This window comes from Pinus tabuliformis, chromosome 8 (assembly GCF_031772625.1).
Source record: "Pinus tabuliformis cultivar Carrire ecotype Pingquan chromosome 8, CPIR1, whole genome shotgun sequence".
Classification (NCBI taxonomy): Eukaryota; Viridiplantae; Streptophyta; class Pinopsida; order Pinales; family Pinaceae; genus Pinus; species Pinus tabuliformis.
In genome coordinates this window covers 1,561,650,316-1,561,676,659 of record NC_142294.1, presented here as the reverse complement: position 1 = coordinate 1,561,676,659, position 26,344 = coordinate 1,561,650,316, and the positions used below count along the sequence as shown (strand labels likewise).

Here is a 26,344-nt window from a genome sequence, read left to right as displayed (position 1 = left end):
ATGTCTGGAATTCTAGTGTGATATTTTCTACTTAAAAAGTATATCTCAATTTCTTATGGAGGGTCATGCTCACTGGCGTTTTGTAGGCTAGTCATTGGTCTTCAATATGGAAAAATTTTAACTGTTAATATGTCCACCATCTCATTTAATTGATTAAGTTGTTCACTATGGTCATTAAGCTTTTGGGTTTCATTGATTTTGTCATCTCTTTGTAGTATTCTGTCAATTTTCTCCATCAACTTGCCCCCCTTCATTTAAATCTATTTGCGACTTTTCCAAGCCATTGAGATGATATCGCATGCTATTGACTTCATCTCTACAATGATTTATGATCGCTTGTAACTCATCATTATTCACCATTTTGTCCCTGTTCTTCTTGGCAGAACCCACTTCTACCTTTTTCTTCTAATTGTTTAATTTTATAGAATAGTTAATAGCTAATAGTATAATAATAATAGATTTATTATATTTTATATTAATAATCAAACTATGTATATAACTATATAGTTATTAATTAATCTATATAATTAATTATATAACTATTATATATGACTATATAACTAAGACGTCAAGGGACATGACAATGGCCACAGAGTGACGGTCAATAATCAAGACAAATGGTGGAATGCATCATTCAAGTCAATGAGGCATATGTTGGAAAAAAGTGAGGCGGAGGGAGGACACATGGGCATGATTCAGTTTCTTGGCGAGAGCATAGCCGGGGAACAAGTTGTGTTGCAGATTGACAAATCGATTCAGGGACTAGCGGAATACAAGCAAATTGAGTCAGGGTATGTCAGCGGGAAGACCAGATTCACAACGTGGAATGATTCAAACTACTAGGAGACAAATGTCAAGGGGTTACAATCAGGCTCACAGAAGTGGATATAATGTGGGTGTGGGGATGATGGCATCGGGATTAAAATGAAACAAGTGTATGAAGTTCAAATGAGGCAGATATGTTATATATCTATATAACATATATAGATATATATAAATTTTATTTATTATTGAATGAAAAATTGGATGATTACATGCCTTCATGACAGTGTGCCTAAATAGGCTTTCACTGATTACAAAGGTTTGAATGTTCATGTCTAATAACTTTTCCATTCATAACTAATAGTTTTTTATTAATTTTTATTAATTAATTAATTAGTTAATTAAGTTTTAAGGGGTTTTCGCAGTGCATTATATTAGATATCATTTTTTGGGATTCAACTACGTTAAGTAAGTCATTCTTGTATGACCATTTCCATGAGAGGCAATCGTAACTTACTAATTTCTCATGATTTTTGAATAGTCCACTTAGCACTCATTGCATCGGGTGATGCTCATAGGTGTGAAGAAGTGGGATTGAAACTAGTGAAATGAATCACATAGTGTCAATCATCACTTCCAGGGCTTGCACCGGGTGTTACACAACATTTTGTCACTGTCCCTATGCTCCCCATTCCTTGATCCTGGAGGACCTCTATAGTGAACCCTACATGCTTTCCCATCATGAAGAAACTCCCATTGTGTCCCTCTTCATGAGCATAACAATTCCCTTTTGCATTATTTCCTAAAAATCTTCTGTTTATCCCAATTTACAAGACCAACTCTACTGACCCGTGTCCTCCTCACACCGATATGCAGGGTTTACAACTGTCCCTAGCGTCGATCGGATCAACTAAGTCCTTTCTCAGTTGCGTCGATCCTCTTTCGGAAAGTTTTTTAAATATGGAGCCGAAGCTTCTAGCTCTAGAAGCTTCGTAATGGAAGTCTGGTAAATGGTTAGGCTAGATGAAGCCAAGGAGGTCAGATTGGGCTCCTTTCCCCTATTAGGATGGAACTACCTCAAGAGATAAGACCTTCTCCCATGAGAAGAGGAACCATCTCCCATCCATTCAAGCTATATAAGCCTCCACTTTTCCCAAGCACTAGCACACAAGCTAGTGTGTGTGTGCTAGTGCTAATTAAGTTTTATTTGGAGTAATCAACAAGTTATCCATACTTTGCAGCTCTCTAGTTTGTGTTCAAGGTATAATTATGAGTTGGTTTGGTGTGAAGCCTAAAGGGAAGAGCCTTGAGACTATAATTGTTGAGGCCATCCATGGAATGCTAGCAGAAGAGTGTGGGAACCCAAATTTGTCAGAGGAGAACAACAACGTCCAAACGTCGGTTGTAATCTCTTCTTGATTTAATAAATATGCAATTATCAATTGATTTCCTACATAAGATGTCATTTCACATGTTTATGGCTTAATGTTTCTTGACTTGTTAAGTAAGTTGAATAAAATTTGTATATTATCACGGTTGTTGTTTGCTATTGTCTACTTGTTTCAGGTGTTCGCAAGAAGAAACGGAAGATAGCTGGAGCTAGGAAACAGGGTTGTCATCAAACAGATAATGTACTAAGAGGTAGGCCTTTTTAATTAGTTCTAACCTAATAAAATATTCCATAGAATGTCTTGTTTGTGGCTAGACCCGCTCTCGGGCTAGAGGAATTGTTTGTGTCCGCACTTAGAATTTTACCTACACCACACCCAGTAACCGGGAATTCCCGGGAGGTCACCCATCGTAAATCGCCTCTGGCTCAAGCGCGCTTAACTGTGGAGTTTTCCCCACAATCAAACCCACTTAGCTTACTACCTAATTTGTTAATTAATTAATTTTTATCAATTATTTTACTCATTTATTTATTCATAACAACATACTTACCACAGATTACTACCCACCATTATTTATAAAATTTTTAGCACAAAAATAAATAGAAGTAAAAATTTAATGATTGCTTCACTTCACATCTATTTTAACAATAATTTTTATATATAGCAAATATATATAAAATAAAAAAAATAAAAAAAAATTATTTATTATTTATTAATTTATATAATTAAAATATAAAGAAATGATTATTCACACTTTATATATATATATATATATATATATATATATATATATATATATTATTTATGATATTATGATCATATATGTAATATAAGCTAGATATCTTACATTTTATTAAGTTATTTAAGTGAGATACTATTGTTGTATGTTTTGGAGACAAAAGTGAAGCTTATTTCATAGAATTAATGGCGAGTTTGTCAGCAATAAACTTCAAAATGAGAGAAAAAGAGGTGAAGGTTTCCATCGAGGACCCATTTAGAAATTTCTATCCAATTTTCCCTTATTGTAACTCATAGATGGTTGCAAGCTTAGGTATCTGAATAATATAATTTTTTTTTAATATAATATTGGGTTTAATATGTTAATATATATTAATGCGTTAGGCTAGAGAGCTTTAATATAATATAATATTATATTAATATAGAAAATATTAATATTATAATATTACATTGTATTAGGGGTGGCTTGGAGGGGTCATTTATGGCCCCAAAAAAATCAAAGTTTTCAAGTATTCATGGGGCTTGGGGAAGATAAAAAATAATCAGGAAGAAGCCTATGGTTTACTCCAAGGAATTCTCGACAGTAATAACAAGATGGTTGATGTGCAAGTTGTGGAGCATAAAGAACAAAGAATGAATAGAAACAAACAACAAACAAAAAGACAACAAAAAAAGGAAAAAGGGATGACAAGTAACATGTATTAACAACAGAGGGGGATGCATAGAGAACATCAACATGACAACAAAATAATAACAAAAATAGAGGAAAGAAAAAATTGAACAATAAATAGCACATCAAAGAGAAATTCAAAGAGAATATTGTTGGAATTTGGGTAGCTTGGAAGGTATTTCTGAGAGGTAAAACCCACAAAAAGTGAGTTGGTTGGGAAGTTACCCAAGTGATTAGGGTTTTGACCTAAAATTGTGGGTTTGGACCCAAGTCAATTAATTTTTTATTCTAATTTATGGTTAAAGGGTTGAGTGAGAAAAACCTTAAAGGACCAAGGGTCCCCTAAATAATCTAACGAAAAACTATAAATAGGGGGCTAAAGGAAATGCCTAGATACATAATTGGAGAAGGACTTTAATTTAGGGAGAGAGGGAGGCTAAATGACCTAGCCATAGATCTGCCTTACAGGAGCCACAATAACAAGGAGGTTGAGTTTCTCCATAATATGGTCAGCGAAAGTAGTTGTTGCCAAAAGGGAGAAGGAGGCTGAGTTGGAGGATCTAGTTGCAGTGTTGGAAGGTAAGATCTGTAAGAAGAAAGTCAGATATGAGTGTTGGAAGGTCAGATTTGTAAGAAGAAAGTCAGATATGAGTGTTGGAAGGTTAGATCCACAAGAATAAAGTCAGATATGATTGTTGGATGGTCGGATTTGCAAGAACAAAGTTAGATCTATGATATGAAGAAGCAAATCTAGAATATCAAGAAGTTATAGATCAGTCAAAGAACAAATTCTGTATTTTATTATATACTATGTATACTAGTCATATCAGGGATGATAAAGGACATGGTTGCTGTCACGGGAGCCCTAATGTTTTCTTATTGATGGACTCATGAGAGACAAGATTTGGGCTCATATATTCTTGTGTACTATTGTTGATTTCACTGTTGCTATATTGTCACTGTGAAAAGTGCTTTTAGTTGGGTACCTTGAGCATGTTTATAATCAAATTTACACATTCACCAAATCTGGGGTTTAAGGGAATTTCAACATGGTATCTGAGCTACTTTGAAGAGCACGTGGATCAAACTGCGCACAAGAAACTAGGAAACCCATTAGAGGTTGTGTAGGCTAAGAGAGAATCTAGCTTTAGAGGGAGATTGAAAAGGAATGTTAGTCGCTCAATGGAAGTTTGAATCTTCAGGTTCAAGCAAGAGAGTGGAGTTTTCATCCCATGCAAGGACAATCATGAACCATGCGAGAACACTCATGGTGGTGCAAGGAAAAGTCATGTTGCATGCAAGGACAATCATGCACCATGTAAGATAAAGCTTGCCCAAGTACAAAAGAAGATGTGTCACATGCGAGGAAATATATGGCTACACAAGGGAAATTCATGACTAATGCGAGGACAGTCACGGGTATGCAAGGAAATTCATGGAGCTGGAGATGTCAAAGTGTGAAGGAAATACCTTCCTCACTAGGAGGGAGTTTTGGAATTTGGGTAGCTCAGAAGGTATTTTCGAGAGGAGAAAACCCACCAAAAGTGAGTTGGTTGGGAATTTACCCAAGTGATTGGGGTTTGGACCTAATTCAATTAATTGTTTATTCTAATTTATGGTTAAAGGGTTGAGTGGAAAAACCTTAAAGGACCAAGGGTTCCCCAAAAAACCTAATAGAAAACTATAAATAAGAGGCCAAAGGAAAGGCCTAGATACACAAGTGGAGAACGACTTCAACTTGTGGAGAGAGGGAGGCTAAAGGACCTAGCCACAGATCTTCCTTAGAGGAGTCGTAGTAGCAAGGAGGTATAGTTTCTCCATGATCTGGTTAGTTAAAGGATTTGTTTCCAAAAGGGAGAAGGAGGCCAAGTAGGAGGATTTAACTGTAGTGATGGAAGGTCAAATCTGTAAAATGAAAGTCAGATCTGAGAGCTTGGAGGTCATATTTGCAAATAGAAAGTCAGATCTCAGTGCTAGAAGGTCAAATTTGCAAGAAGAAAGTCAGATGTGAGTGTTGGAGGCCCAGATATTAAAAAAGAAAGTCATATTTGTGATTTGAAGAAGCAGATCTAACAGATTGAGAAATTGTAGATCAGTTAAAGGACAAATTGTGTATTTTACTGTATACTAGTTGTATTAGGGGTTTTGAAGGGACATGATTGCTGGTGAGGATACCTAGTGTTTTCTTATTGATAGACTAATCGGAAATGATATTTGGGTTCATATATTCTTATGTACTATTGTTGATTTCACTTTTGTTATATTTCCCTCGTGCAAAGTGTTTTTAGTTTAGTACTTTTAGTGTGATTGTGATCAAGTTTAGACATAAACCAAATCTGGGGTACAAGGGAATTTCAACACATATTGATAAAGAAAAGCGCAACAAAAAGAAATAGAACAACGACAAGAAAATATGAAAGAATAGTTTGAATGAAAAAGAGCACATCAAGGAGAATATCAAAGATCATATCGATAGAGGACGATGCCGCAAAAAAAATGGAACAACAATAAGAAGAGATGAAAGAACAAATTGAATGAAAAAGAGCACATCAAAACGAATATCAACCTGAAATTCTTGTTGATATTAATATTACACATTGAAAAAATTGTGATATGATTGATTAATTGATTCAAGTTCAAATGTGTTATGTGTTCCAAGAGTCATATGTTGGAATTCATATATTAAACACAAATACAAGTCCAATATGCATGAGTTGTAAAAGAGAAGGAACTCATCACATATTTTCATCTGATAACCATATGAATCCAAGAGAACAACCTAAAATTCTTCAAGATCTCACACAAGTTGAGAAGATGTTGATAGCACGTGCAAGTCAAATTTTGCAAGTTATGCATTTGATTGGTGGACAAAATTAATATAGAGGACACACCATTATTTTTCCATAATAAGTTAACAATCTTTCCATTAGGTTGCCCCGACATATTAAAGACTTGGAATTGATGATTTTTGTGTGCAAAAAAGTTGGAAAAGGATCAAGTTGGCTTTACTATCATAAAAGATAATGTATTGCATGCATTGACTTATAAGATTAAGAATGATACATATTATTATGGAGTTCAAGTTGATGATAATGCACTTAATGAATGTCATTGAATTTATAATGTTGTAATGTGTTTTAGGGATTAATGATGCATTGGATGGCTTACAGACAACTTCTTTTGCAACAAAGCCTCCAAATGCATGGAAATATATTTATACTATTTGAGATTAGGAAAATAACCCTAATGTAAAGAAACAACCCTAATGAAATAAGTAAAAAAAACACAACTTCCTTTGAAACTTGCTTGGGGCTTAATAATCCATAAGTCACAAGGATTGACTTTGGAGAAAGCTACAATTAATATTGGGAAGAAAAAGAGATAAGGTATGACGTTTACTATGATATCTTGAGTTAAAACTCTGGATTGTCCACGATCTCAACCTCCCTTTTCATGTGAAAGATATGAAAAGATGACAAAAGTAACAGATATGACAATGAGGAAAGAAAAATAAGAGAGATTGAGCTTGATTACAGTGTAAATTATTTGTAATTGACTAGATTCATATTATTTACATTTATCATAATTCGCCCATGGGGCGTAGAGTAGATGATGACAAGGTGTTTTGTTGAGGCACTCCATGGTGAAAAGGTTATTGATTCAAAACCTCATGAGCAAAAATCCAACCCTTAGCTGGCCCATGCTGAGTGCAATCCTCGAGTGATTTTAATGGTTTAGATGCCCCTGGGTCACGACTACTCAAGCTGCAGGTTGGGTGTCCCAGTCATCTCAGGACTTACATTACTTAACAAAAAAAACAAACATTTATCATCATTCAACATTGTAAATTTTTATTCCTAATCTATATTCATATTTTGTATTTAATTATTGTATTAAAAACAACATTCTAAATTTGTTTTCATAATTTGTATTAAATTGTTATATTAAAATTATCAAATAATATTAGACATATTTAAAATAATCAAATTAAACATATGTTCAAAGAAATTTGTGTGACCGCAAATGGTTGAAACCAACCTAGATCCATCTTAACTCCAGATTTATCAAGCACCAATAGGGTCCAAATCTCTCGAGGTGCAAACAATTCCTCAGATTTTGCACTTAAAGAAGAGATTTTCACCTCAAGAGGTTTGATCCCTCTCGACACTTATAGATCCAAAGTTAGGATAAGGCTAAGAACACATATTTCATTAAAATTGGATTTTTTTTATTACAAGGATTTCACTAGAATTGTGTTTTTTTGTTATTTTTAAATTCTAGATCCACTACATAATTCCAAATTTAATGAGATATGTGTTTAAGCTAGTTAAGTACTTTTAATAAAAATATATTTCATAAAAAAATTAATAAAGTTTTATTGTATAAAAAGACATTTTTATAATTTGTTTTAAAGATGTCTATAACTTTCATTCACTAGAGATTAAATAAAAAACTTCATATATATATATATATATATATATATATATATATATATATATATATATATCAACAAATTAAGTATCTCATAACTTTAGTCTTTTTTATAATTTGTTTTAAAGAAGATGTCTATAACTTTCATTCGCTAGAGATCAAATAAAAAACTTCATATTTATATATCAACAAATTAAGTATCTCATAACTTTAAACTAAATCTTGATAAAAAATGAACTTTATTTAATGATTAAAAACTCATCACCTTCCATATTAGATCCAATTCCTTTGAATTAATATTAATGTAAATTCATTTTAATTTTACATTTATTATATCACAATAAAAACTAATTAAAAAAAAAATTCCCTATGGCTATGCACTATATAATTGAAATAATTAGAAAAAAAATTCCTTATCACTATGCAACATATAATTAAAATAGTTAGTAAATAAGTTAAGCATCTCAAGATACTTACTTTTCTTTTCATAATATATTTCATATTATTAAAATATAAAAAATGATTAAAATTAATCAAATTATAACTTTATTATTATTATTATTATTTATTAAAAAATAATTTAAATATATATACATTTAATCAAAAAGATTTTGTAAATAAACTTTCATCAAACATTACAACATGTAAAAAAAATATAACAAAATTATTAATTAAAAAGAAATTTTATAAATAAGCTTTCATCACTTTACACCATTTCTACTCAACTAAAAAGCACAACTACTATACTATTATATTTTATTAATAATATAAATGTCTTTTTAATATATATATATAATATAATTGAAATCATCCTCTTGCAAATTTATTCGTGATCTTTATGCCTCTGTAAGAAAATAGTATGAAACATCATGACATAAAATAACCTTTAAGAGTTAAATGATCTACAAGACCAGCATTACCATATAATAAAAGTATTAAAGAGTTTATGAATATTGTTTTGCATGCATCTTAAGCAATCCAACATTTTCCGTTCTACCAAGGAATGAAACATCACTTCTATAATTTACGATAGTTTAATCAAATAAAATATATTAACCTTCGTAAATTTTATAAATATTTATATTTCGAAATTAGAATTGTTTACACTCCCGAATTAAATAAATCATTATTTTGTTTATTGTAGGAAAGACTATTTACATATAGTTGATGATACATGTTAAACCAAGGAGCTCCGGCGACAATGGCGGAACCCTAACCCTAGTTTCTGTGCAGGCACGATTCTAACCATGGCGATGATCGGCCTGAGCGTTGGGTTCACGGATCTCTGACTGGCTGCATCGCGACAACAGCTCACGGGTTTTTTGGCACCTTGTTTTACGCTGCGGTCCCCCACCGGTCACTTTGGTGCACAGGTCTCCTACCTTTCCGTTGGGCGGCCCCCTGGTCGGTCCCCTCTGGGACAACTCTGCATCGACAGGCAGTCATGGGCGACGAAGACCTCGTAGACTACGAGGCGGACCCCACGCCTCACCAAGACATCTGGGCGCATACGAAGAGGCCTACTATGAAACCTCGGAGTGTTGAACTGGCCTCTGAGACAGCTGCCTCCTCTCTGCAACCGCATCTGCCGCTCACAGGGAAGAAGAAATCCTCTGATTTCATCCTGGCCGACTCTCCGGCCCTTGAATGCCCGCCCCTTTCCCCTGCTACTCTACATTTATTGGGCTCCTGCCTTCAGACCTCGCCTTCCTTCGACTCTCCGCTTCTGAACCCCACTCGCCCTGCCTTACCAAAACCCCCACCGCCTCCGCCTCCATCGACTTCACTTTCACCCTCCGTCTCATTTATGCCGCAGAACCAACAGGCTTCACCCCGCCCCCCCCTTTCTCTTCTCCCGGGCACTAGCTGTATTGGACCTCGCTCCCCGATACGCTCGGGCTGTTTTCACACTCCTCTGCTCCCGGTTCGATCTGCGGGATCCGCACAGCACAGTTCATCGGATCCGTGTCGTAAACTATTAAAGGACCTCCCCTTTGGCAAGCGCACAGAGAAATTGAAAAAAGGCAGATGCCTTCGAGCTATTGATTCAGACTTCAACATCACCTTTGGGGAAGAAGCACCGTTGCCGGATGTGATGGAAACTGCCCGCAAAGTCCTGGTCGGTAGGGTAAGGGGACGTACCTACTCTGTGGAAAGACTCAAGCTCTGGGTGGAGGAGATATGGGGCACTCTGCTCAAAGAACTTCCTGATATCATGGTCCTCGCGCGGGGCTGGTTCGCATTGCACTTCCATAGGCCTGAATATACTCAATGGATTCTCTCCCAATATTGGCATATCGAGTTAGCACCAGTCATGCTCAAGCGATGGGATCCTTTGTTCGACCCGGAACGTGAACAATTGGGGGCTGGACCCATCTGGGTTCGTCTTCCTGGTCTGCCCATGCAATTTTGGAACCCGTATGTTTTCAAGCGAATTGGGGACACTCTAGGCACTTACCTGGAGCATGACAGATCCTACGAGAAAACGGGAATCAGGACAATGGCCCGTATACTTGTTCATCTTGACACCAGGCCAGGATTGGAGGAGAAAATCACCCTGCATCACAGCCATGTCTCGCGCAAGCAACTGCTGGATTACGAAGGTGTACCATTCAGATGTCGAAGATGCCATAAAATTGGTCATCTCTATAAGGATTGCCCACTGAATTCGGGGGTGACTTCCGAGGATACCAAAGGCCCCAGACAGCAGCCTACTGTGGATCAAAATATAGGAGTTAATATTCCTACGGAAGGGGAGCAGACTCAACATGAGACTCCATCTAAGCTGGCTAGTGAAGGCGCCAAAAAGAACACCAGAAGAAAGGCTTCATCTACACCTGGGCCGCCTCGTACCCGCTCCAAGACTGCGGAGACTGCTCCTGCTCATCCGGGTAATGTTTCTATTCCCAACTGTTCTCACAATATTTCTGATGCTATGCAATCTGTTATACACTCTTCTTTGCGGTCCCCTCATTCTGAACAAATACCCCTTCCCTCCATCCCCTGCACCATTGCTCCTCCTCCACCCACCTTCTCTACCACACCTTCCTCTCACAAATTGGATCTGGGTCTCCCTGAATCCTCCTCCTCTCCGGTTGGATTCGGATCACACGCTTATCATCTCAGACCCCAGGATCGACCCAGATTACTGGGTCTGGGATCATCCCCTGGTTGTTACCGCAAGCCGAAGAGGGGTAGACCATCTAAAATCAATTCGGCCATACAAAATGTTGTTGCTGATGTCGCCCAGGGGCGACAGTATACCATTGAACGGGCACTTAGAGCTATTGAGCCCCTGACCTGCGGTTCCCCATGATCTGGCTCTCATACAATTGCAGGGGACTAGCCAACCCCAAAAAACGTCTGGCTCTGAAAAGACTTATGTATGAATCAAGATGCGATATAATATTCCTTCAGGAAACCTTATGCACATCTGAGGTGGCGGTGCGAAGTTTACAAGCTCTCCTCCCTGGCTGGATTTTACATGGATTGGATGCGTGTGGCCGATCTGGTGGTCTAGTCATTGGTATTAATCCCAGAAAAAGCAGACCTCTCTCCATATGGGGGGGCAGAGGCTTCCTCGGCATGGACATTTTCATGGGCGATTTGGGCATCCCTATCAGGATTATTAACATATATGGCCCCAACCAGAATAGGCTTTCTTTCTGGCAAAACTTTCTGAATGGCAATCATATTACACAGAATACAGTGCTGGGGGGCGATTTCAACTTCTCCTTAGGGGTTGGAGAATCCTGGGGACACCATGCACAGAGTGATCCTATTGCGGATCAAATGAATATGTTAATTGATGCACATAGACTAGTGGATATACCTATGAACAAGAAGCTCCCAACGTGGCACAATCAGCGTACTGGTGAGGCAGCTCTGGGGCGGCGTTTAGACAGATTTATGATGCATGAGGAGCTGATTCAATTGTTTCCCCTGTATAGACAATGGGTCAGCACTGGGGGGCTATCAGATCATCATCCGATTCTTCTTCAGGTCAGCGATAAAAAATTAAAGCCACGCTCCCCTTTTAAATTCTTTGCTGGGTTCCTCAAAGAGCCGGATTACATCAAGATGGTCTCGGATTTCTGGGCATCACAACCTCCCCTGAGAGAGCAGAGGAAAGCGATGGATTTCTGTGATAGACTAAAGAAGCTCAAGGAATTGACTGAGATTTGGGCGAGGAGAAAGAGGATCAGGGATGAACAGTTGCTAAAGGACACTGAAGAACATATAGCTCTATTGACAGATGAGAAGGGTACTGGCTACCTCACTGATGACTCGAAATCATTACTGAATCAGCTGCTTGGGCAAAAAACAAGGATACTACAAGAAAAGGAGGAGATGTGGAGGCTAAAAAGCAGAGCCATTTGGCTCAAAGCTGGAGACAGTAATACTAAATACTTCCATAATCTCGCTAATGGCAGAAAGGCATCAAACACTATTTGGAAACTGCCATGTGAACCAGATGGTTGGGCTACCACGCATCAGCAACTTGCCAAATTAGGGGTTCTACACTTTAAGCACCAATTCACTGCACCGAATGTCATCAACCTCCCAGACATCATCAATCTTGCAGGTCACTTTCCTCGCTTTGTGGGACAAGAGGACATTGAAGATATCATTCAACCGGTCACAAAACAGGAGCTGGAAAGTACTCTCAAATGGTTTAAAAAAGACAAAAGTCCGGGGCCGGACGGCTGGCCAGTGGAGTTCTATCTTGCTTTCTATGATATACTGGGCGAGGACTTATTGGAAGTCATAGAGGAGAGCCGGATCACTGGGCACATACATCCACCTATGAACCAGACATTCATTGCCTTGATACCCAAAACTGATGACCCCTCATCCTTCAATGACTTTCGTCCTATATCATTATGTAATTGCCTCTACAAAATTATTGCCAAAATCATTGCCAACCGCATTAAACCCATTCTGTCCTCACACATATCTGCAGAACAGTTTGCCTTCCTCCAAAATCGCCACATCCAAGAGGCTATTGGTACTGCCCAGGAAGCCTTACATTCCATAAAGCTAAAGAACCTCAAAGGCATATCTCTAAAGATCGACCTTGCAAAGGCTTTTGACAAGGTAAACTGGCTCTATTTGAAAATGATTCTCACCCATTTGGGCTTCCCCCACATGCTCATTAACTGGATAATGGGTTGTATATCTACTGTCTCCTTTGCTATCCTTATTAATGGTTCGGCCTCTGCTCGCTTCAACATCAACAGAGGTATCAGGCAAGGCTGCCCTCTTTCCCCACTACTCTTCCTTATTGTCATGGAAGGGCTCAGTCGGCTTATAGCTACAGCAAAAAGGAATGGAGACTTCAGCGGACTCAAGATTACTGAACAGTACTATCTTACTCATCTACTGTTTGTTGACGACATCTTAATCTTCTTGAATGGAAGTGTCCGGGATTCCATTGCTCTAAATGACATTCTTCAACTCTTCTGTAAAGCTACGGGCATGGAGATCAACAGGGAGAAATCTACCAGGTCCACGATGGGGTGCACATATCAGGAAGCTCAGCTGGCATCCCAGCATTTCCCCTTCCTGGAAAATAATTTGCTGGAGGGCATCAAATATCTTGGCTTCAGACTAAGGCCGGATGGGTACAAAATTGAGCACTGGTCTTGGCTTATCAACAAAATTGAAAAAAGGATAAATTGCTGGCATCATCGTCTTCTGTCTAAAGCAGGTAGACTACTGCTGATCAAATATGTTCTTGAGGCTACCCCAGTTTACTGGATGTCCCTCACATGGATCCCAAAGAACATTCTTCAAAAAATTCAACAAATTTTTAACAGATTCCTGTGGAATGGCAATAAAAAGGGGAAGATCTTTGCCTGGACAAGATGGTCATTGGTCACTACACCAAAGAGATGGGGAGGGTGGGGACTGAAATCTCTATCTGAATTTGCACAAGCGTTGACAGCCAAGCAGGGCTGGTCACTTCTCAAACTGAACAGTTTATGGGCGGAAGTTATACACCAAAAGTACATTTGGCCCTCTAACATCATTGACTGGATCCGCAGACCCCATTGGAACCAACAAGGCATATCTGCGATCTGGAAGGCCACTCTAAATGCTATGCCCCTCATTAGAGACAATCTGCTATGGTGAATTGGTAATGGTACACAAGTCCGCATTGGCTTAGATCCTTGGCCTGGCTCGGGGAATGCGCACCTACTGCCGGAAGATTTGGTTCGTTATCTCAACAACAGGGGCATAAAATATTTTGCACAGATTGGAGATCAGCAACATTCTTCCATCTTTTCACAGGCATGGATAACTGACCGTCAGTGGCAACTAACAGATGAATGGAACTCTAATTGGAAAGGCTACATACAGGCACTAACCGAATCGCACATCAAGATACATGAGGAAGAGGATGAGTTAATCTAGGCGCCTGCCAAATCTGGTAATTATGCTCCGAAGATTGGCTACTACAAGTTGATCGAGGCAAAGAAACCTGACATGCATAAAAACTGGTGGTCAGCTATCTGGCATCTACAAGCTCAACCAAGAGCTCGACTTCTCATGTGGAATATTCTTGCAGACAAATTACCAACTGGCACCATCCTCAGGAAAAGAGCTTTTGCTGGACCAACATGGTGCGTCCTATACAGAAAAGAGGAAGAAACAACTCTACACCTATTTCTTACCTGTGAGGTCACAAAGGATTTATGGAACCAGGTCACATAGGCCCTCAATATAAATACAGCTTGGCAGGGGGCAGATATACCTACGGCCTGGGAACAATGGTGGTCTGCTGTGGCTTCAGAAAAGTCTAGGAACTTACCGCTTCTGGTGTCCTGGTACATCTGGAACAGACGTAATGCCATAATCTTTGAGGACTGCATGGTCAATTGGCACCTACTCCCACCGTCCATATGCGCGGCATACACGGAGATCCCACTTGAAAATAAACATAACACTCCCAAGAACATTATGCCTGAAATTATTAACAAGGATCTGCCGTGGGCATACTTTGATGGGGCTGCACCGAGGCAAGGCTGTGGGGGGGGGATTCTTTTTCATCTATCTGATACACACTATTTTCACCTGAGAATGGGACTTGGTCCGGGCACCAACAACCATGCTGAACTAATTACTCTGAGACATCTCCTCTATTTTGCTTTATCCAAAAACTGTCGGCAACTACAAATTTTTGGGGACTCAAAGATTGTGATTGATTGGGCAAATAACAAATCTATCTGTCATGCATATTCTTTGAAACATATCTTGGAAGAAATTGTTTTTCTTAAAACACATTTTGACCAGATCACTGTTTCTCATATCTACAGGGAAAGAAATTCAACTGCTGACCGGCTCTCGAAAGAAGCGGCGGATCGACCTCTAGGAGATTGGCTGATCGAGGAATACAATCCAGATGGGATGCACAGATTTTTTCATCGACCATATATTGACGACCTCCTACAGGGGGGCAATGCCCCCATCTAAATTTTTTGCTATGCTATGATACTCATTGTATATAACAGCCACAGTACAGATCGTCCTTTTTGCTATGCTATGATACTCATTGTATATAACAGCCACAGTACAGATCTTGCTTCTGTATAGCGGATACACTCTACAACTCTGTTTATTTTGGTTTTTTTGAGACATTGCACATTCTCTGAGGGATACAGATCCATCGTATCTCTATGGGTCTCTATTTGATGTAAATTTTATTTTTTTCTGAGCAGTGGTGAAAACCACACTACAGCATATGCCAATGGCATCAACAGCATGTAATTTCTTATTAATAGAAATTATGAACTCTCTTTCTTCGGAAAAAAATGTTAAACCAAAAATAAAATTTTGTCACTTCAATAATTTATAATTTATGATAGTTGAATCAAATAAAACATATTAATATTTGCAAATTTAATAAAAATGTAAATAATAGAATATATTAATATTCTCAAATTTTATAAAAATATAAGTTTGAATCTTTATTTTATTTCAGTAGAGTAAAATAAAATCGAACAAGATTTTTCTTTATAAATCAAGAGATTTTTAATATGAGTATTATTATTTATTAATGTTAAAAAAACCATAATTCATTTTATTAAAATATTAATTTACATTTGAATTATTATTTTATTATTTTATTTTAATAGAGTAAAATAAAATGTAACAAACTTGTTCTTCTTGTTCTTGTTTTTTTAACCGTAAAAATATAATTTCAATTTATTATTGAGATTTTTAATTTATAAATAAGTTTTGTTCCAATAACTTAACTAACATTATTAGTCACTAATGCTATATCTCCAAAAAAACCATAACTCAATTTATAATACCAGAGTTTAAAACTATAAGCCATTTTATGTGATATTTATTTAATTAAATCACAATCAAACATACTAAATTAATCTCACACTAATAAAAACAAATTTTCACTATTTTCACTAAATTTACTTTCAAACTCTATCTAAAATCCCTATAACTATATTTTTTTTTTTCCACATCACAAGAAACTCTCACACATATCACAAAATATTGTATAACATAACAAAATAAACTCATCTAACACTCATGAAACAATTTTTTACTAAATTTACATAAAACTCTATCTAAAATTCTAAAATTTTAGTCACCCAGCCCAAAATTTGTAGATAAAAAGTCTACTTCAAAACATCTGATCCATAGGCTACAGAAATAGAATTCAGCATACCAAAATAATGTTACATTGTATACTATGATGAACAGATATGGACAATACACATTGATAATCAATACCAAAATGTAGAATAATGTTATATTGTACACCATAATGCAAACCTGAATTCAGCACATATACTGATAATCAATACCAAAATGTTACATTGTACACTATGATGAACAGATTTGGACAGTACACATTGATAATCAATACCAAAATGTTACATTGTACACTATGATGAACATATTTGGACAGTACACATTGATAATCAATACCAAAATGTCATATTCTACACTATCATGAACAAATAAAGTTGCTAATCTATGAAAACCACATAACAATTAACACCAAAAGTTTTCACTGGTCTCCCTCAAACTTCCACTAAAATTTTAGCCATTCCTAAAGCAAGTCCACTAGAAAACACCCTATCCAAATACTCTAGAAACATAATCTAGCATACTCCTGATGTGCCATAAGGAATTGAATCACCCCCACTATTTTCCAAGCAGAGCTTTAATCCACCAGAACCCCTTATCCTTTGGAGCTTCAGTCTCTGGATCGTTATTTTGCGTAGTTTTATGAAGACGACTTATGTCGTACCCTTCTTGGCGAGCATGTTCCAATAGACGATTATAAATTGCTTCGTCTAGCTGTCGTTGCCTGCAGAGGACCTGCCCATACAATAACAAATAATCCTCAGAAAATCTGAGAAATAACAGACTATTACTATTTGCTATTTGCATTATGAAGAGGCCATTTTTTAAAAAATGTGGTTAACTTTACTATACTAATCTTCTATTGGCTACCTCCACAAACAACATCTAGATCCATAAATCTGAGAAATAACAGACTATTACTATTTGCTATTTGCATTATGAAGAGGCCATTTTTTTAAAAATGTGGTTCACTTCATTATACTAATTTTCTATTGGCTACCTCCAACAGAGACATCTAGATCCACTAACCATATCTACTACTTTTATAAAGAACATCTACCACTAACAATACCTATCTCTATGAACCACATCTACCACGAACAACATCTACGGGCTATTCTAACAAACAACATCTACCTGCCGGTTATTTTAAGGATTCAAGGTACTTGCTATTTTAAAGAATCAAGGTAGATAATCGCTTTACATGAAAAATCTCAAAAAATCAATGTTAGATAAGAATCGAGATAGATAATCACTAACAATATCTATCTCTATGAACAACATGAAAAAATATCAAAAAATCAATGTTAGATAAGAATCAAGAATCAAGATAGATAATCACTAACAATATCTATCTCTATGAACAACATCTACCACGAACAACATCTACTTGCTATTCTAACCAACAACATCTACGAAATATGTAAGGAATCAAGGTACTTGCTATTTTAATGAATATGTAAGGAATCAAGGTACTTGCTATTTTAAGGAATCAAGATAGATAATCGGTTTAACATAAAAATCTCAAAGAATCAAGATATTACTTTAGATAAGAATCAAAATCTCAAAAATCAAAGTATTGCTTTAGATAAGAATCAAGATAGATAATATAACACTAACTGTTATAAAAAACTATAAACAAACTATTCCATGTATCAAAATAGATAATCCTGTCACATAGTCATATGTTATAGTATGAAATTCAAGGCCATAATGGAAGGAGGCCACTAAAGGGACATATGGGGGAGAATATTGTTACCCATAAGTATTTGAGAGAAGGTTCTCCAATGAGAGCCCACTGGTAATCTTCATCCAGCAGCAGAACCCAGTAATTCCCATAGACTGGAATAATGGGGAGAAAGGGAGGCACCATAAATTTAACTTTAAATTTGGCATCCTCGCTTTTGGGATCAACTTTGTACGCACTTCCCTCGATGGAGCTTTTCTTCCCGTTCACAAAAGTCTCGTTCAGCACATGCACAGTGCTGTCCTCATTCAGCGAATACGTAGCTCTGGTGTTTATGCCATTCTTTGGCTGGAAAAAGGACGGCATCGAAGCGATTTCATACCATACCCCCATGTACCTCTGCAAGTCTAGTCCCTTCACAACCTGCAAATCCTCCTTTCCCATGGCTCGAACCTGCGACCTGGTCACAAAATTCTAAATCTGTTGCCGCTGCGCCGCGAAGAAGATCAGGTTGTGGTAATAATAATTTCAGAGTGGGAGCGTCGGGTGCGGTGAAATAGTTCGGCGAGTTGCTGAGGGGCGCGGCTCTTTGCGGATGGTCCAAGACTTTGGCGACAAACCGTCCCATCTGAGGCTTTACCAGAAGCTAAAAGACGCGTCTGGATTCTGTGGTTGTGAGCGTTAGATTGCATGTGAAGGAAAATGGAAGAGATAAGGTGCCACGTGGAACGATTTGGAAGTGGATATGTGGACAACAGATAAAGCTGACACTATGTTTGCCGCTCGAGAAACGACGTGTTCTTTCCAGCTGCGCTGATGAGATGTGTCGTGTACGTGTACTTAACCTAGAAATTCATTTCGATGTTTTAACATAATGGGGGTGAAAGCATAATTTTCTTCTTAATTAAACCATAGGTAATGAGCATTAAGGAAAGTTATAATTCATCACTGTATTTGAGGGAAAACTATTTGAAATGATTTAAGAAAGGTGTAGAATTTCATGTTTTTCTAAAGGTTCAAGAGAGAAACCTAAAAATGATAAAAAAATAAAAAAATAAACTTATTAATATTTAATGTCGAGAATTAATGTAGATTTTAATGAACTTAGAGTTTTCATGAAAAATTAATGTATTGAAAATAATAAAAGTGAACATCACAATTATTATGATTTGTCATACTTCATAACAATATTATGGTTTGTCGTGTTCTATAAAAAAATGTTAAAAATAATAAGTTTCATTTAAAAATGATATGACAAAACAAATAAATAAACTCATTAATATTTTGGTGAATTATAAAGTTTCTTTGTTTAATAAGTTTCATTTAAAAATGATATCACAAAACAAATAAATAAACACATAAATTCATTAATATTTTGGTGAATTATTAAAGTTTTAACAAAGAATTAATGTATATTTTAGTTAACTATAAAATTTTAATGAACAATTAATGTAGATTTTAATGAACTTAAAGTTTTCATGAAAAATTAATAAAAACACAACTTCTTTTGAAACTTGCTTGGGGCTTAATAATCCATAAGTCACAAGGATTGACTTTGGAGAAAGCTACAATTAATATTGGGAAGAAAAAGAGATAGGGTATGACGTTTACTATGATATCTTGAGTTAAAGCTCTAGATTGTCCACGATCTCAACCTCCCTTTTCATGTGAAAGATATGAAAAGATGACAAAAGTAACAGATATGACAATGAGGAAAGAAAAATAAGAGAGATTGAGCTTGATTACAGTGTAAATTATTTGTAATTGACTAGATTCATATTATTTACATTTATCATAATTCGCCCATGGGGCATAGAGTAGATGATGACAAGGTGTTTTGTTGAGGCACTCCATGGTGAAAAGGTTATTGATTCAAAACCTCATGAGCAAAAATCCAGCCCTTAGCTGGCCCATGCCAAGTGCAATCCCTAGGTGATATTATGGTTTAGATGCCCCTAGGTCACGACTACTCAAGCTGCAGGTTGGGTGTCCCAGTCATCTTAGGACTTACATTACTTAACAAAAAAAACAAACATTTATCATTATTCAATATTGCAAATTTTTATTCCTAATCTATATTCATATTTTGTATTTAATCATTGTATTAAAAACAACATTCTGAATTTGTTTTCATAATTTGTATTAAATTGTTATATTAAAATTATCAAATAATATTAGACATATTTAAAATAATCAAATTAAACATATGCTCAAAAAAATTTGTGTGACCGCGCATGGTTGAAACCAATCTAGATCCATCTTAACCCCAAATTTATCAAGCACCAATAAGGATCAAATCTCTCAAGGTGCAAACAATTCCTCAAATTTTGCACTTAAAGAAGAGATTTTCACCTCAAGAGGTTTGATCCCTCTCGACACTTATATATCCAAAGCTAAAATAAGGCTAGGCTAGTTAAGTACTTTTAATAAAAATATATTTCATAAAAAAATCAATAAAATTTTATTATATAAAAATACCATTTTTATAATTTGTTTTAAAAAAGATGTCTATAACTTTCATTCACTAAAGATTAAATAAAAAACTTCATATTTATATATCAAGAAATTAAATCTCATAACTTTAAACTAAATATTTAAGTATCTCATAACTTTAAACTAAATCTTGATAAAAAATGAACTTTATTTAATGATAAAAAACTGATCACTCTTCCATAAGATCCAATTCCTTTGAATTAAAATTAATATAAATTCATTTTAATTTTACATTTATTATATCACAATAAAAATTAATTAAAAAAAAAAATTCCTCATACTATCCACCATATACTTGAAATAATTAATAAATAAGTTAAGCATCTCAAAATACTTATTTTTCTTTTCATAATATATTTCATATTTTTAAAATATAAAAAATAATTAAAATTAATCAAATTATAATTTTATTATTATTATTATTTATTAAAAAACAAAAAAATCATATATAATTTAAATATATAAAAATTTTATAAATTTTTTTTATAAATAAACTTAATAAATAATAATAAATAAATAAGCTTTCATCACTTTACACCATTTCTACTAAACTAAAAAGCACAACTACTACTAAACTAGTATATTTTATAATAATATAAATGTCTTTTTAATAAATAAATAAATAAATAAATAAATATAAATATATATATATATAAATAATTGAAATCATCCTCTTGCAAATTTATTCATGATATTTATGCTTCTGTAAGAAAATAGTATGAAATATTATGACATAAAATAACCTTGACTTTAAGAGTTAAATGATCTACAAGCCAACATTACAATATAATAAAAGTATTAAGAGTTCATGAATATTGTTTTCCATGCATCTTAAGCAATCCAACATTTTCCGTTCTAAGGAATGAAACATCACTTCTATAATTTACGATAGTCTAATCAAATAAAATATATTAACCTTCGTAAATTTTATAAATATTTATATTTCGGAATTAGAATTGTTTACACTCCCGAATTAAATAAATCATTATTTTGTTTATTGTAGGAAAGACATTTTAAATATGGTTGGTGATACATGTTAAACCAAAACTAAAATTTTGTCACTTCAATAATTTATAATTTATGATAGTTGAATCAAATAAAATATATTAATATTTTTAAATTTATTAAAAATGTAAATAATAAAATATATTAATATTCGCAATAAAATGCAAATAATAAAATATATTAATACTCACAAATTTTATAAAAATATTAATTTGAGTTTGAATATTTATTTTATTTTAGTAGAGTAAAATAAAATTGAACAAAATTAAGAGATTTTTAATTTATAAATAAATTTTGTTTCAATAACTTGATTAGTATTATTACTTCTTAATACTAAAAGATCCATAATTCATTTATAATTAATTTTATTAAAAATAATTAATTTACATTTGAATTATTATTATATTAAATGAAACAATCTTGTTTTTCTTGTTTTTTAAAAAAGAAAATTTAATTTCAATTTATTATTGAGATTTTTAATTTATAAATAAGGTTTGTTCCAATAAGCTGATTAATATTATTAGTCACTAATACCATATGTTCAAAAAACTATAACTCAATTTATAATACTACAGTTATAAATAAGGTTTGTTCCAATAATCTGATTAATATTATTAGTCACTAATACCATATGTTCAAAAAACTATAACTCAATTTATAATACCACAGTTTAAAACTATAAGTCATTTTATGTGATATTTATTTAATTAAATCAAAATCAAACATACTAAATTAATCTAACACTAATAAAAACAAATTTTCACCATTTTCACTAAATTTACTTTCAACTGTATCTAAAATCCCTATAACTATATATCTTTTTTCCACATCACAAGAAACTTTCAACATATCACAAAATATTATATAACATAACAAAATGAACTCATCTTACACTCATGAAACAAATTTTTTACTAAATTTAACTAAAACTCTATCTAAAATTCTAAAATTTTAGTCACCCAGCGCAAAATTTGTAGATAAAAAGTCTACTTCAAAACATCTGATCCATAGGCTACAGAAATAGAATTCAACGTTACCAAAATGTTATATTGTACACCATAATGCAAACCTTATAGCAATAGAATTAAGCACATACACTGATAATCAATACCAAAATGTTACATTGTACACTATGATGAACAGATATGGACAGTACACATTGATAATCAATACCAAAATGTAAAATAATGTTATATTGTACACCATAATGCAAACCTGAATTCAGCACATACACTGATAATCAATACCAAAATGTTACATTGTACACTATGATGAACAAATATGAACAGTACACATTGATAATCAATACCAAAATGTAGAATAATGTTATATTGTACACCATAATGCAAACCTGAATACAACACTGATAATCAATACCAAAATGTTACATTGTACACTATGATGAACAGATTTGGACAGTACACATTGATAATCAATACCAAAATGTCATATTCTACACTATCATGAACAGATAAAGTTGCTAATCTATGAAAACCACATAACAATTAACCCCATAAGTTTTCATTGGTCTCCCTCAAACTTCCACTAAAATTTTAGTCAGTCCTAAAGCAAGTCCACTAGAAAACACCCTATCCAAATACTCTAGAAACATAATCTAGCATACTACTGATGTGCCATAAGGAATTGAATCACCCCACTATTTTCCAAGCAGAGCTTTAATCCACCAGAACCCCTTATCCTTTGGAGCTTCAGTCTCTGGATCATTATTTTGCGTAGTTTTATGAAGACGACTCACGTCGTACCCTTCTTGGCGAGCATGTTCCAATAGACGATTATAAGTTGCTTCGTCTAGCTGTTTTTGCCTGCTGAGGACCTGCCCATACAATAACAAATAATCCTCAGAAAATCTGAGAAATAACAGACTATTACTATTTGTTATTTGCATTATGAAGAGGCCATTTTTTAAAAAATGTGGTTCACTTTAGTATACTAATCTTCTATTGGCTACCTCCACAAACAACATCTAGATCCATAAATCTGAGAAATAACAGACTATTACTATTTGCTATTTGCATTATGAAGAGGCCATTTTTTTAAAAATGTGGTTCACTTCTCTATACTAATTTTCTTCCAATAGAAACATCTAAATCCACTAACCATATCTACTATCTACTACTTTTATAAAGAACATTTACCACTAACAATACCTATCTCTATGAACCACATCTACCACGAACAACATCTACTATTGGCTATTCTAACAAACAACATGTACCACTTATTTTAAGGTACATGTTATTTTAAAGAATCAAGGTAGATAATCGCTTTACATGAAAAAATCTCAAAGAATCAATGTTAGATATAAGAATCAAGATAAATCACTAACAATATCTATCTTATCTATCTTTATGAACAACATCTACCACGAACAACATCTATTGGCTATTCTAACAAACAACATCTGCTGGGTATTCTAACAAACAACATCTACTGAATATCTAAGGAATACATCTACCACGAACAACATCTATTGGCTATTCTAACAAACAACATCTACTGGGTATTCTAACAAACAACATCTACTGAATATCTAAGGAATCAAGGTACTTGCTATTTTAAGGAATCAAGATAGATAATCGCTTTAACATAAAAATCTCAAAGAATCAAGATATTACTTTACATAAGAATCAAAATCTCGAAAATCAAGATATTAATTTAGATAGGAATCAAGATAAATAATCACTACTATTATAAAAAACTATTAGTAAAAAAATTAAACAAACAATTCCATGTATCAAAATAGATAATCCTGTCACATTGCCATATGTTATAGCATGAAATTCAAGGCCATAATGGAGGAGGCCACTAAAGGGACATATGGGGGAGAATATTGTTACCCATAGGGATTTGAGAGAAGGTTCTCCAATGAGAGCCCACTGGTAATCTTCATCCAGCAGCAGAACCCAGTAATTCCCATAGACTGGAATAATGGGGAGAAAGGGAGGCACCATAAATTTAACTTTAAATTTGGCATCCTCGCTTTTGGGATCAACTTTGTACGCACTTCCCTCGATGGAGCTTTTCTTCCCGTTCACAAAAGTCTCGTTCAGCACATGCACAGTGCTGTCCTCATTCAGGGAATACGTAGCTCTGGTGTTTATGCCATTCTTTGGCTGGAAAAAGGACGGCATCGAAGCGATTTCATACCATACCCCCATGTACCTCTGCAAGTCTAGTCCCTTCACAACCTGCAAATCCTCCTTTCCCATGGCTCGAACCTGCAACCTGGTCACAAAAATCTAAATCTGTTGCCGCTGCGCCGCGAAGAAGATCAAGTTGTAGTAATAATAATTTCAGAGTGGGGGCGTCGGGTGTGGTGAAATAGTTCGGCGAGTTGCTGAGGGGCGCGGCTCTTTGCGGATGGTCCAAGACTTTGGCGACAAACCGTCCCATCTGAGGCTTTACCAGAAGCTAAAAGACGCGTCTGGATTCTGTGGTTGTGAGCGTTAGATTGCATGTGAAGGAAAATGGAAGAGATAAGGTGCCACGTGGAACAATTTGGAAGTGGATATGTGGACAACAGATAAAGCTGACACTATGTTTGCCGCTTGAGAAACGACGTGTTTTTTCCAGCTGCGCTGATGAGATGTGTCGTGTACGTGTACTTAACCTAAAAATTCATTTCGATGTTTTAACATAATGGGGGTGAAAGCATAATTTTCTTCTTAATTAAACCATAGGTAAAGGGTTAATGAGCATTAAGGAAAGTTATAATTCATCACTGTATTTGAGGGAAAACTATTTGATATGATTTAAGAAAGGTGTAGACTTTAATGTTTTTCTAATATTTAATGTATATTTTAATAAAGTTAACAAAGAATTAATGTAGATTTTAATGAACTTAAAGTTTTCATGAAAAATTAATGTATTGAAAATAATAAAAGTGAATATCACCATTATTATGATTTGTCATACTTCATAACAATTATTATGGTTTGTCGTGTTTTATAAAAATGTTAAAAATAATAAGTTTCATTTAAAAATGATATGACAAAACAAATAAATAAATAAATAAACTTAAGTTTCATTTAAAAATGATATGACAAAACAAATAAATAAATAAATAAAGTTATTAATATTTTGGTGAATTATAAAGTTTGAACAAGGAATTAATGTATATTTTAGTCAACTATAAACTTTTAATGAACAATTAATGTAGATTTTAATGAACTTAAAGTTTTCATGTAAAATTAATACATTGAAAATAATAAAAATGAGCATCACAATTATTATTATTTATCACGTTTCATAACAACTATTATGACTTGTCTTGTTCTATAAAAATTCAAAAAATATTTTTATTATTAAATGTTGAAAATGAAAATATTAAAATCATTCTGATTTTGGTAAATGATAAAATTAAAAAAATAAATTGATTAATAATGAAGTATTCATACAATCTTAATATTAGGACTAACCATCACAATTATATATCTAAGGCATCTAAGGCTAAATAATTAGTAAATTATGTTTTATATTAAAGGTAAGAATTTCTTTTAATATTATATATTGGCTTATTTTACAAATAAT

At 34.4% G+C, this 26,344-nt stretch overlaps 2 protein-coding genes across 2 annotated transcripts; both read right to left on the bottom strand.

The window, feature by feature from the left end:
* Positions 1–16,848: 16,848 nt before the first annotated feature.
* Positions 16,849–18,954, bottom strand: LOC149241932 (temperature-induced lipocalin-1-like). The gene is made up of 2 exons (XM_089374084.1): positions 18,368–18,954; positions 16,849–17,343 (listed from the first exon to the last, which is right to left on the bottom strand). Exons 1-2 carry the CDS (start codon positions 18,737–18,739, stop codon positions 17,167–17,169), a joined length of 549 nt encoding a protein of 182 aa, XP_089230210.1. The 5' UTR covers positions 18,740–18,954; the 3' UTR covers positions 16,849–17,166.
* Positions 18,955–23,065: 4,111 nt separating this feature from the next.
* LOC149241931 (temperature-induced lipocalin-1-like) lies at positions 23,066–25,195 on the bottom strand. Its single transcript, XM_089374083.1, has 2 exons — positions 24,652–25,195; positions 23,066–23,627 (listed from the first exon to the last, which is right to left on the bottom strand). The coding sequence occupies exons 1-2, from the start codon at positions 25,021–25,023 to the stop codon at positions 23,451–23,453; spliced, it is 549 nt and encodes a 182-aa protein (XP_089230209.1). The 5' UTR covers positions 25,024–25,195; the 3' UTR covers positions 23,066–23,450.
* Between the last annotated feature and the right edge of the window lie 1,149 nt (positions 25,196–26,344).

What these genes read in the sequence shown, in the direction of transcription:
- LOC149241932 (XM_089374084.1), bottom strand. Translation starts at nt 18,739, where the DNA reads ATGGGAAAGGAGGATTTGCAGGTTGTGAAGGGACTAGACTTGCAGAGG. An exon ending in CTTCTCTCAAATACTTATGG is followed by an intron (nt 17,344 to 18,367) that starts GTAACAATATTC and finishes TTGTATGGGCAG; the next exon opens with GTCCTCTGCAGGCAACGACA.
- LOC149241931 (XM_089374083.1), bottom strand. Translation starts at nt 25,023, where the DNA reads ATGGGAAAGGAGGATTTGCAGGTTGTGAAGGGACTAGACTTGCAGAGG. An exon ending in CTTCTCTCAAATCCCTATGG is followed by an intron (nt 23,628 to 24,651) that starts GTAACAATATTC and finishes TTGTATGGGCAG; the next exon opens with GTCCTCAGCAGGCAAAAACA.